The 13,109-nt window shown below is 51.3% G+C and overlaps 1 protein-coding gene across 1 annotated transcript; it reads left to right on the top strand.

Moving 5' to 3' along the window:
- LOC102574719 (olfactory receptor 4S2-like) lies at window positions 1–936 on the top strand. The gene has a single exon (XM_014594485.1). It carries the CDS (start codon window positions 1–3, stop codon window positions 934–936), a length of 936 nt encoding a protein of 311 aa, XP_014449971.1.
- Window positions 937–13,109: the final 12,173 nt, after the last annotated feature.

A 13,109-nucleotide genomic window follows, 5' to 3' on the forward strand; every position in this document is an offset into this window, starting at 1 on the left:
ATGGAGGCTACACAGAACGTGACAGAATTCATCTTATTGGGACTCTCACAGAATCAGGTGTTAGAACGATTCTTTTTTGTTCTGTTTTTACTTATCTACATTGTGAACATACTCGGAAACTTTCTTATCATTGTCACTATCAAAAACAGTGAAAGTCTGAAGTCCCCCATGTATTTCTTCCTGAGCTACCTGTCTTTTGTAGACATGTGCCTTTCTTCCTCCACAGCCCCCAAACTGATGGCAGACCTCCTGACAGAGAAGAAAACAATCTCCTTCACTGGTTGCATGGCACAGCTGTTTTTCTCCCATTTCTTTGGTGGCACAGAGATGTTCCTTCTCACAGTTATGGCATACGACCGTTGCATTGCTATCTGCAAACCTCTCCATTACACAACTATCATGACTAGACGTGTGTGTGGCTGGCTGGTTATAGCTTCCTCAGTGGGAAGCTTTCTACATTCCATTGTACAGACTCTTCTGACAAGTCAGCTCTCCTTCTGTGGGCTCAATGAGATCGATCACTTTGGCTGTGACGTGTACGCTTTGATGCAACTGGCATGTAGTGACACGTATATTGTTAGCATCATGGTTATTGCCAATAGTGGGATGATGTCCCTGATTTGTTTTGTTGTGCTAATGGTATCCTATCTTGTCATCTTAATCTCTTTGAGAACTCATTCTTCTGAAGGGCATCGCAAAGCCCTTTCCACCTGTACTTCCCACATCACTGTAGTGATTATATATTTTGGACCTTGCATCTTCATTTACCTACGCCCAGCTACCACTTACTCAGAGGATAAGATGGTCACTGTGTTCTACACCATTATCACTCCCATATTGAATCCATTAATCTATACCCTGAGAAACAAGGAGGTGAAAAATGCTATTAGAAATTTATGGAGCACAAGAGTAACTTCCAGAGGAAATGAAAAATGAGATGTATCCAATGATGCTCCTTCTACCAACTGGTGTTGAAATAATAACATTGAGTTTGGATTTTGGAGAAAAAAGATTTTACTCCCCTGGGCAATTAACATACAGTGAGGATTCCCAGTGCTTTTCGTCTCACTGCTACTTAAATTCTTTACAATTAAATAGAATATTTGCAATATTTAAGGCTGACTGAAGTATGGAAAGCTTTTCTATGGTTGTTCAAATATTACAATTGTGTTGGATTCATGTTCTTGGATTTTTTGTTCTGTTTTGTTTTGTTTTGATTAGCCTAGTAGCATTTCTTGAAAGTGACTATTATTTTGCTGCAGACATATATAGCCCAGACGATGACAATTGTATTTTTGTTTCTCTCAATGTCCTACAGTAACTATTGTTATCACAGGAACAAGTTTGCAAAAATTAGAGGCACAATTCAATTTTAATCTTACAATCCATAATTGTCATAAAGTCCTTATGAAGGAAGCAAAGGTATTTTGGTGACATCTTTCAGCCAGGTGTGTAGCTCGAGGAGATGCTGTATAGGCTTTTAGAGAATAAAGTGCCTTTCCTGACTTTCCCTCACTTTGTGCCCAAACCTTGTGTAATACGGCCACAGTGCAGGAGATCTCTATGAACCATGCCATCCCAGGTTGTGAGAGCCAGATGCACCTTGACCTCATCATCACCAATGAGGAGGCCAAGAAGATTGTGATAGTAGATTTGACCATCCCCTTCGAGAACCAGCACCAAGCCTTCACCAATGCCTGGGTTCACAAGTGAAAGAAGTATACCCCACTGGCTGACATCCTGCGGAACTGTGGCTACGATGTGACAGTGGATGCACTCATCATGGGAGAGCTCGGAGCCTGGGACCCCAGAAATGAAAGTGTCCTGCGTGACTGCCGCATCTCCCACCACTACACCAAGCTGATGGGGTGACTCATGGTGTCCAACACCATCTGCTGGTCCCGCGACATCTATGTTGGGCACATCATGGGCCAGTGCTAGTACACCAACACTGCCAGAATGACCGCCACCAGACTGAACCCAGAGGGAACCGTCTGAACCCCCCTCTACACCTAATGGACCATGAGAGATGTCTTCAAACATGGACCAGTCCACTCCACCCAAAAAGGAGCCCTGCGATAGGACTCTATGGACTGAGTAACTTCTTCAACCTATTCCCCTCCACCATTGTGGACTATTGCACAGGTTTGTGTACATCTATCTTCTTTTCCTTTCAGCATTGCAACCCCCTCCCTCCCCTTCCTCCACCCTGCCCATCCCCCAGCTTAATTGGCTAACATTAAAGATACGTAACCTAGCTGTGTTCCCCTCCTCATCCCTACCCCTCCTATGTTAGTCCCTCACTTGGGCACTTTGTATTTTCCTTATGGCTTTGTCATTTTTGTTTCATGCTGTAGCAGAAAGCCACCTTTGTCTCTCCCCAAAGACTCTGCTCTGTGACAATTTGATAACGATGGGCCCAGCAGAGAAAGACATCCTTACCCTATCTCTCTCGGTAACCTGAGCTGGATACATTCCTGAGGGAGGGGGAAACCTGCTCTCTCTGCCTCCGTGACTAGTATCACATACCTGAGTGAGGAGCTTCCTTCCTGGTGGGCTAGAGTCTGCCTGGCAACTAGTGATGCATTTCAAATTGGCTGGCTGATAGCCAACAGGTGCTGACCTCCATTGGACCAGGTAAATGAGGTCACAAGGGCTATATAAGTTAAGGACTGCCAGGAGGAGGGAGCAGCAGCCATGAGGGATACTCAGGAACAAAGAAGAGCTGTACCATCTGAAACTTGCTCTCTCTCTCAAAACTCATGATCAAGGAACTGCCTGCCTCCAGAGGGATTCTCCAGCTGCCTCTGGATGATACTTGTGAGTAAGCTAACTGAGATCCAACTAGATATATAGCTTGCAGTAACTCAGATGCAAGATCAAAGGCTACTCCAGCCACAGGAGTTTGCTCTATGGGATTTCTCTGATATTGCTTTACCCTGTACCCTATTCTAACCCTACCCTCTGTAACCAATAAATTTCTCCTTTGCACCTAGTGTGGGAGACTTATTGAGGGGTGGGTTTAAATATTCCCAGGAGGCCCCCAGGGTCTGCAGACTAAGGGAGACTATCCTTTTTGGCCCCCGACTTGAGGAAGTGCTCTGAGTTCTTGTATTGGGTCGAGTACCCATAGGATTATTAGGCCTGTGTTTCCCCAAGGACACAGGACCCAGACAGTCCCTTCTCAGGGTGGTGGTAGCACACATTACCCCCGGACTCTAAAGTGGCGTACGAAAGGGGGTCTGCCAGGGCTTAGGCACCCCTGGAGAGAGTCTGGAAGGTGGACGGGCGTAATGAGGTGGGAGGCTCAATGCAGGAGCTCCCCCTACTGGCCTGCCACACGTGGAGGCAGTAGTGGGATCCGAATACCCTGCTGTATGAGAGGCATAAATTGGGAAAAGGAATAGAGTCACTGAAAACCCTTGAGCAAAGAATTATCCGTTCAGTATCGGGTCAACTGGACAGTGTAGATAGCTAGGATGGTTGACAAGTATGACCACATGACGGTGGCCCACTTGAAAGAGCTGGTGAAAGAGAGAGGCCTTCATGTGAAGTAAGGGCTGAAGAAGGAAGAGCTGATTAAACTCCTTTGTGACAATGACTCAGCCACAGAGCTACCCTCCAGCAGCCGCGGAGCCCCCCACTGACCCCCAGCGCAGCCGGGGTAAGCGGGGCCCATGGAGAGAAGGGGCTAACCCCCTTAGTGTGTGTGTGGGAGGCGGCAGCTGAGTGGAGCCGGGCCAGGTCAAGCCCCGCCCAGGCCCCTACTTCGCCCAGCCCCCCAGGGAGCCACGCGACCGGAGCCGCACGAACAGGCTGCGCAAACAGGTGCGTTTCTCTGCCAGCGCGTGAGTTAGCGCAGAGTTCGCGCGGGAGGGCGTGCGGGAGGGTGCCAGACCCTGCCTGTGCACCCCCCAGGGTAGACAGTCCCAGCCGTAGCCAGCCTACCAGAGGCATGACATGGATGGGCACGCGCGGCACCCCGAGGGTCCCCTCGGGCTCCGCGGCCCCCCCCTCTGGCACCTCAGAGACGGCCACCCAGACGGAGCCCCTGGTTCTGGGCTCCACGCAGACGGAGCCCCTGGCTCTCGGCTGTGGGGGCTGCCTGTCCCTTTTTCAGGCTCTGGGGCCTGGGAGCATGGCGACCTCCCCTTGCGGGGTCTGCTCCCTTTTGGGGTCTCTGGCACGCCAGCTGGAGGAGCTCCAGGCCACAGTCCACAGACTGCGTGCCATCAAGGACTGCGAGCAGGAGATAGACTCCTACTGCCAGGCCCTTCTCCCCCGGGAGGCAGAGGGTAGATCACAGTCTCCCTCCAGGCCAGAGGAGGACTCTGGGACCTCCTGCTGTGTCCAGCCAGGGGCATGGACCAAGGTGGTCAAGGGCCCTAAGGCCCGCCGCACCAAGGCCCCACCCCCACCACAACTGAGCAACAGGTATGCACCTCTTGCTGCCCCAGCAGAGCCTGCTGAGTTGCCGGCCCCCACAGGCAACATGGGCCCAAGTGCAGCTCCTGCCCCTGCTCTCCCCAAGACAAAACGTAAGGTGTTTGTTGTGGGAGACTCCCTCCTGAGGGGGACGGAGGGGCCAATCTGCCACCCTGACCCCTTAGCCCAGCAAGTCTGCTGCTTCCCAGGGGCCCGCATCCGGGACATTGCAGAGAGGATCCCCAAGCTCCTCAAACCCACAGACCACTATCCCATGCTCCTTATTCATGTGGGCACCAATGACACGGCTCGGAGCACTCCCAGCCAGGTCATGAGGCGCTACAGGGATTTGGGAGCAGGGCTTAAGGGTCTGGGGGCACAGGTGGTGTTCTCGTCGATCCTCCCAGTCTCAGGCTATGGGCTGAGAAGGGACAGGAGGATCTATGTGGTCAACCAAAGACTGCGGCGCTGGTGTCGTCAGGAAGGTTTTGGCTTTCATGACCACAGCCCGCTCTTTGGCGAGAGAGGCAGCGAGCTGCTGGGAAGAGATGGTCTCCACCTCTCTCCCCTAGGGAGGAGGCTCTTCTCAGCCAGACTGGCTGACCTGCTCCACCGGGCTTTAAACTAAGCCCGCTGGGGCACGGGGGGACTACCGCCACTGCTGGCCTGCTGAACAATCCTTGCAAAGCCAGCGGACCACGGCACTCAAGGGAGCCCACCCCAGCCCCAGCCCTGGTAAAATCTGTGGGCAAGGAAGGAGCCCCCCAGGGGGCACTTGCCTGCCTGTACACAAATGCCAGGAGTTTGGGGAATAAGCAGGAGGAGCTCATCCTCCTGCTCAGTACAAACAATTATGATGTCATAGGGATCACGGAGACCTGGTGGGACTCCACCCATGACTGGACCATGGGGATAGATGGCTATACCCTGTACAGGAGGGATCGTGTAGAGAAAAGGGGCGGGGGTGTAGCTCTCTATGTTAAGGAAAGCTACGCGTCCCTGCAAGCCGATATTGGTGACCAGGGTGGACGGCTGGAGACCCTCTGGGTTAAAATCCGTGGGGAACACGGCACAGGGGATACAATGGTGGGAGTCTATTACAGACCTCTCACCCAAAGTCCTGAGCTAGACCAGGAGTTTGCCCAGGAACTGGCTGAGGCAGCTTGCTCCAGGACCATGGTTGTCATGGGTGACTTCAATTACCCAGACATCTCATGGGAGGATCGCTCAGCAAAATCTGAGCGGTCGCAGAGCTTCCTCTCGTGCGTGGATGACCTCTACCTGACTCAAGAAGTCTATGGGCCAACGAGAGGCAAAGCGCTGCTCGACCTGGTGCTGGCTACTGGGGAGGACCTAGTCGGCGACCTAGTGATCGATGGGAAGCTGGGTGACAGCGACCATGAGCTGATCACCTTCACCATCCGCCGAAAAGCTGGCAAGTCAGTCAGCAACACGCAAGTCCTTGACTTCAGGAAAGCCGACTTTGACAAGCTCAGGAAGCTTGTCAGTGAGGCCCTAAGGGACTGTGACCACAGGGAGAGGGGAGTTCAAGAAGAGTGGTTGCTCCTCAAGGGAGCGATCCTCAATGCACAAACTAAGTCTATTCCATCTCGGAGGAAAGGCAGCAAGAGGGGACAGCAGCCCCCCTGGCTCTCCAGGGACCTAGCAGACCTCCTGAGGCTAAAAAGAAAGGCCTACAAAGGATGGAGTATGGGAGTCACCTCCAAGGAGGATTATTCTGCACTGGTCCGGTCCTGTAGGCAGCAGACCAGGAAAGCCAAGGCTGCAACTGAACTCCAACTAGCTTTGAGCATCAAGGACAATAAAAAGTCCTTTTTCAGATATGTGGGGAGCCGGAGGAAATGCAGGGGCAACGTTGGACCCCTGCTGAACCAGATGGGGCAACTGACAACTGACGCCCAGGAAAAAGCCAACCTATTAAATAGGTACTTTGCGTCGCTCTTTCATCAGCCCCATGGGACGCCCGTGCCCGCTACAGGGCCGGGAAGTCCGGGTGAGGGTGATCCCCTGCCCTCCATTAATGCTGACTTTGTGAAGGAACATCTTGAGAAGTTGGATACCTTCAAGTCAGACGGCCCTGACAATCTTCACCCCAGGGTACTCAAGGAGCTGGCGAGCATCATAGCCCAGCCTCTAGCGCGGATCTTTGAAAACTCTTGGCGCTCTGGTGTAGTGCCCGAAGACTGGAAGAAGGCCAACGTGGTGCCTATCTTCAAGGAAGGGAGGAAAGTGGATCTGGCTAACTATAGGCCCATCAGCCTGACTTCTATCCCGGGGAAGATCTTAGAAAAGTTTATTAAGGAGGCCATCCTTAATGGACTGGCTGACGCCAACATCTTAAGGGATAGCCAGCACGGGTTTGTTGCGGGTAGGTCTTGCTTGACCAATCTCATTTCCTTCTACGACCAGGTGACCTATCACCTGGACAAGGGAGATGAGATTGATGTCATATATCTTGACTTCAAAAAAGCCTTCGATCTGGTGTCCCATGATCGTCTCTTGGAGAAACTGGCCAATTGTCGCCTTGGGTCCCCCACGATCCACTGGCTGGAAAATTGGCTCCGGGGTCGGACCCAGAGGGTAGTAATTGATGGAAGTCACTCATCGTGGTGTCCTGTGACCAGTGGGGTCCCCCAGGGCTCTGTCCTTGGATCCATACTGTTCAACATCTTCATTAATGATGTGGACACTGGAGTCAGAAGCGGACTGGCCAAGTTCACCGATGACACCAAACTTTGGGGCAAAGCATCCACGCCAGAAGACAGGCGGATGATCCAGGCTGACCTGGACAGGCTCAGCAAGTGGGCGGATGAGAATCTGATGGTGTTCAACGCCAATAAATGCAAGGTTCTCCACCTTGGGAAAAAAAACCTGCAGCATCCTTATAGGCTCGGCAGTGCTATGTTGGTTAGCACTATGGAAGAAAGAGACTTGGGGGTCATCATTGACCACAAGATGAACATGAGCCTGCAATGCGATGCTGTGGCTAGTAAAGCGATCAAAACGCTGGCTTGCATCCATAGATGCTTCTCAAGCAAATCCCGGGACGTCATTCTCCCCCTGTACTGGGCCTTAGTGAGGCCGCAGCTGGAGTACTGCGTCCAGTTTTGGGCTCCACAATTCAAAAAGGATGTGGAGAAGCTTGAGAGAGTCTAGAGAAGAGCCACGCGCATGATCAGAGGTCAGGGAAGCAGACCCTACGATGACAGGCTGAGAGCCCTGGGGCTCTTTAGCCTGGAAAAGCGCAGGCTCAGGGGTGATCTGATGGCCACCTACAAGTTTATCAGGGGTGACCACCAGTATCTAGGGGAACGTTTGTTCACCAGAGCGCCCCAAGGGATGACGAGGACGAATGGTCACAAACTGCTACAAGATCGTTTCGGGCTGGACATAAGGAAGAATTTCTTTACTGTCCGAGCCCCCAAGGTCTGGAACAGCCTGCCACCGTAGGTTGTTCAAGCGCCTTCATTGAACACCTTCAAGATGAAACTGGATGCTTATCTTGCTGGGATCCTATGACCCCAGCTGACGTCCTGCCCTTTGGGCGGGGGGCTGGACTCGATGATCTTCCGAGGTCCCTTCCAGCCCTAATGTCTATGAAATCTATGAAATCTATGAAATTCATACACGCCAACTCCTGAGTCCTTCCCAGAATCACATCCCCACAAACCAAGTCTGGAGCTCTCTGCCAGCGCCCCGCCTGCGGTGGGGCGCTGGAGGTACCAGATGTGGCTAGAAGCTGAGGAGTGAGAGAGCAAGTGCAAGTATGAGCTAGAGTTGAAGAGTTTGGAGCTGGAGGCCTAGCACCAGCGTGAGGAGTGGGAGGCCCAGTGTCAGCGTGAGGAGCTAGAGTTGAAAAGGATGGAGCTGGAGCACGAGAAGGAGCAGTGTCAGCATGAGCTAGCTTTGAAAAGGATGAAGCACGAGAAGGAACAGTGTGAGCATGAGCTTGCAGTAATTCAAATGCAGCAAATGCTAACACCGAAGGTGCCCAGCCCGCACAAGATGCATCCCCCAGACTGAACACCCCAATCTTCTCTCACTACAAAGACAGAGATGATCCAGAAGTGTTCCTAAGCATCTTCAAAAACCAAGCACACCGATGGAATTTGCCAAAAGGAAAGTTCATGAAACACATGGCTGCTCTGGTTGAGGGCGACATGTCTGTGGTGCTGAACAGCCTGCCTTCAGAATCAGCGATAACTATGATGCTTTTAAAAATGCTGTGTCTTCAAGGTTCAAGTTAGGACTGGATTATTTCCGGAAGAAATTCCAGAATATCTGCCCACAACTCAAGAATACAATGGCCAATTTTGCGGCCCTGGTGTGGGATGCACTCCTTAAATGGGCAGAAAGAGCCAAGGCTGACAATTTAGAGAAGGTGCTACACCTCATGGCGCTGGACCAATTTTATTACTGCTGCCTGAGGGAGATTAAAACCCTAGTCAAAGACAGGGCCCCCAAAACCATCCAAGAGGCCACTGAAATTGCGGATCAGCTGTTACTAAATTGTGAGGGACCAGACAAGAATTCTCCCTACTTTGGGAAGGAACAGAAAGGGTTCCAAAGAGTAGGGAAGGGAGGGCCAGGTCCAAAAGGGGAAAGAGGGCCACCTCCTGTTGAGTGCAAGGCGGCCCCACATTCGGGCAAACCACCCAATTCGGAAAAGAGGTGGTGCTATAACTGCAGGGAGCCAGGCCACATCAAGCCCAACTGCCCAAAGCTAAGCAACAAACCCAAGCCCATCAGGCATGCAACAGCTGTAAGTAGTGAGGAGGGATACCTGAGCCACTCTGAGGGGCGTGCCTGTTGCTACAGGATTAAAAACCCAGAGGAGGTGACGGCCTTCCACCAGACTAAGATAACGGTAAATGGGACAACACTTGTTGGGGAACTGGACACAGGGTCCAGTGTGTCATTAATTAATGCCAACCTTGTTTCACCTGTAGATATAATCCCACGAAGGACCCTTACCATTCAAGGGGTGGGGTCCCTGCCATTTGAGGTACCTGTAACACATCCCCCCATCAAGTGGAGTGGTTGCGGGATGTGCATACAACTGGGTGTGCTGGAAGGGACTCCTGTTCCCATCCTGGTGTGATGCGATATTATGGAGCTAGAATACCTGCACAGGGAGGAGGGTCACCTCTTAGAGCTAGAGTCCTACTGGGTTAATGTGGTGACTCGTCAACAAAGCAGAAAGGCTAAGGCAGGAAGAGTGGAAACTTCCCAGGGCCTGGTCACCCAATTGGCTACTAAGGCAGAGGGGGAGGAAGGAGAGACTCTGACTCCCTCTGACTGCAATCAGCCCCTGGCCATTGAGGAAACCAGTGACCTCAAGATTGGGTTGTGACAATCCCGGGGAGGAGTCTGGTCAGTCAGTGGCAGAGGAAACTGAGACTCTTGGGGAGAAATTAAAGGACATCCCTGAGGGTGCAGGTGCACTCCTTACAGGAGCACCATAACTCTCTGTTGATTGTTTAGCTGGGCAAGAGGAGTTCAAGCAGGAGGTTCTGGCGGACCCCACTGGCGGAGTCCCCTTGGAGGAACTCTAGCAGATGGCTCAGGAGCAAGAGACAGAGTTCACCCCAGATAAGAAGGAACAGGTGATTTGGGATAAGGGACTTCTCTATCAGTTGTGGGTACCAAAGAACCATGCCGAGACCTGGGAACCCCGTCGCCAGCTCATAGTACCTTGTAAGTTCAGACAACAATTGCTTTCCATGGCTCACTATTTACCATGTGCTGGTCACATAGGCAGGGAACGGACACGCCAGCGGCTGCAGGTGAACTTTTATTGGCCCAGAATTGCCCTTAATGTAACAGACTACTGCAGATCTTTCAAGACGTGCCAGCGGACGGGCAAAAGTTGGGACAAGAGAGAGGCTCCTCTACAGCACATCCCTATCATTGATCAACCCTTCCAAAGAGTGGGTATAGACATTGTGGGCCCTCTGAGGCATAAGACTCATAGAGGGAAGAAATATATCCTGACTCTAGTGGATTTCGCAACTCAGTACCCGGAGGCAGTTGCCTCGACCTCCACCAAGGCACCTGTAGTTGCTGACGCCCTAACCAAGATCTTCTTCCAGCTGGGTTTTCCCTCTGAGATCCTGACTGACTTAGGTGGAAACTTCCTGGTGGAGGTGATGAAGTGCCTGTGGGAGTGCTGTGGGGTGAAACACCTCAGGAACACAGCCTACCACCCTCAGATAAATGGGCTTATAGAAAGGTTCAATGGGGACCTTGAAAGGTATGCTAAAGGCCTATATGGACTCTAACCCCAATGACTGGGATGAGAAACTTCTGCATTTGCTCTTTGCCTATTGGGAGGTGCCCCAGGAGTCCACTGGGTTCTCACCATTTGAGTTGATGTTCGGGAAGCAAGTTAGGGGTCCTCTCGATTTGGTGAGAGAAGAGTGGGAAGGGAAAATCTCTTCCACTAAGACCTCTGTGGTAGAATACATGCTCAGCTTTTGTAAGAAGCTAACTGACATGATGAAGGTGGCACGAGACTCCCTGGGACAGGCCCAGGAGAAGCAAAGCACCTGGTATGATGAAAAGGCTCACTTATGTACCTTTGAACGAGGTAATAAGGTCATGGTTTTCCTGCCACTAAAGACAGACAAGCTGCAAGCAGCTTGGGAAGGTCCTCATGTCATCCTGGATGAGCTGGAAGATGTGACCTATGTAGTGGCCAAGAGTGGGAAAAAGCCTAAGACAGTTCATGTGAACATGCTTAAACCATACTTTAATAGAAGTAATGCGGTATTCTGGATTTCCTCAGTAGAAGGATCACCTGAGGATCCAGAGGAGCCGGTCATGTACAGTGACTGGGATGGAGAGGCAGGAATAGAGGAACTCCACCTGCTGGACCATCTGCCCTTCCAGGACAAGGACAAGCTGCTCGCAGCGCTCAAAGACTTTGGGACAGTGTTCTCCAACAAACCAGGTAAAACAGACCTAGCAGTGCACTATATAGACATGGGCAGACATCGCCCTATCCAGTCCAGACCTTAACCCATTAATGAGAAGGTGAAGCAAGAAATAATGCAAGAGATCGTAGAGATGAAAGGGTTAGGGGTAATCCGGCCCTCACTGAGTCCCTGGGCCAGCCCAGTGGTACTCAGCCGGAAGCAGGATGGGTCCGTCTGGTTCTGTGTGGAATACTGGCAGCTAAATGCTATTACCACCCCTGATGCTTACCCTATGCCCAGGATGGACACTTTACTTGATTGCCTGGGCACAGCCAAGGTTATCTCTGCTCTCAATCTGTCCAAAGGATTCTGGCAAATGGCACTGGATCTTGATGCCATAGCCAAGTCTGCCTTTACTTCACCTGTCGGACTATATGAGTTTACAGTTTTACCTTTGGGTATGCGCAATTCTCCTGCATCTTTTCAAAGAATGATTAATAACCTGTTACAAGGATGTAAGCAGTTTGCCATGGCTTACATTGATGACATAGCCATTTTCAGTCAGGACTTTGAATTGCACCTGATTCATCTGACCACCATGTTAGGTAAGATCAAACAAGCTGGTCTTACTGTGAAGGCCAAAAAGTGCCAGTGGGCTCTATCTGAAGTGGTATATTTGAGACATCCTGTGGGTGGAGGTCATATTGCTCCCTTGTGGGACAAGATTGAGGCCATTAAAGACTGGCCGCCTCCAAAAACCAAGAAGGAAGTCAGAGCCTGCCTTGGCCTGGCTGGATATTACAGGCGGTTTGTCCCTGGATTTGGAGCAACAGCAGCTCCCCTGCATGAGCTGACCAAGAAGGGCAGCCCTGATCCAGTGGTCTGGAAGCAGGGGTGCCAAGAAGCATTTGACACCCTAAAGGCTACCCTGATCAAACAACCGATCCTGAAGGCACCGCTCCATGATAAACCCTTCTACGTAGCCACTGATGCCTCTGACTCAGGACTAGGAGCTGTAATCCTACAAGAGCAGCAAGAGACACAGCACCCTGTGGTGTACTTAAACCAGAAGTTAATCCCTCAGGAGCGGAACCTGTCATCCATCGAGAAGGAGTGTTTGACAACCATCTGGGCACTGAACAAGCTAAGGCCCTATTTGTGGGCGCAGCAGTTCACCATCCTATCAGACCATGCCCCACTGCAATGGTTGCAGACAATTCAAAACACCAACACCAAGCTTCAACAATGGGCCTGGCAGCTTCAGGAGTTCAGCTTCACTGTTGAATGTATCAAGGGAAGCCAGAATGTGATAGTGAATGCCCTGTCACGAAAAGACTCTGGGTAGTGGGTCGGACAGACTCAGACCCACCTGACCAAGATCTGATGTGGGAGTTCCTTAATGTGCTTCCATGTTTGATGTGTAATATTGTTATGACCCATATTATGTGTTGTGCAATCTCTCTTTAGGTGTGAAAGGCAACCCTTCCAAATGACACAAGCTCATACACATAGCTCTGTAAAGGTAACATGTCCAAGATTTTAAAGGAGTGGAGGGAAGTGTGGCAGAAAGCCACCTTTGTCTCTCCCCAAAGTCTCTGCTCTGTGACAATTTAATAAGGATGGGCCCAGCACAGAGACACGTCCTTACCCTATCTCTCTAGGTAACCGGAGCTGGATACATTCCTGAGGGAGGGGGAAACCTGCTCTCTCTGCCTCCGTGACTAGTATCACATACCTGAGTGAGGG

Source organism: Alligator mississippiensis, chromosome 2, assembly GCF_030867095.1.
Source record: "Alligator mississippiensis isolate rAllMis1 chromosome 2, rAllMis1, whole genome shotgun sequence".
Taxonomy (NCBI): Eukaryota; Metazoa; Chordata; order Crocodylia; family Alligatoridae; genus Alligator; species Alligator mississippiensis.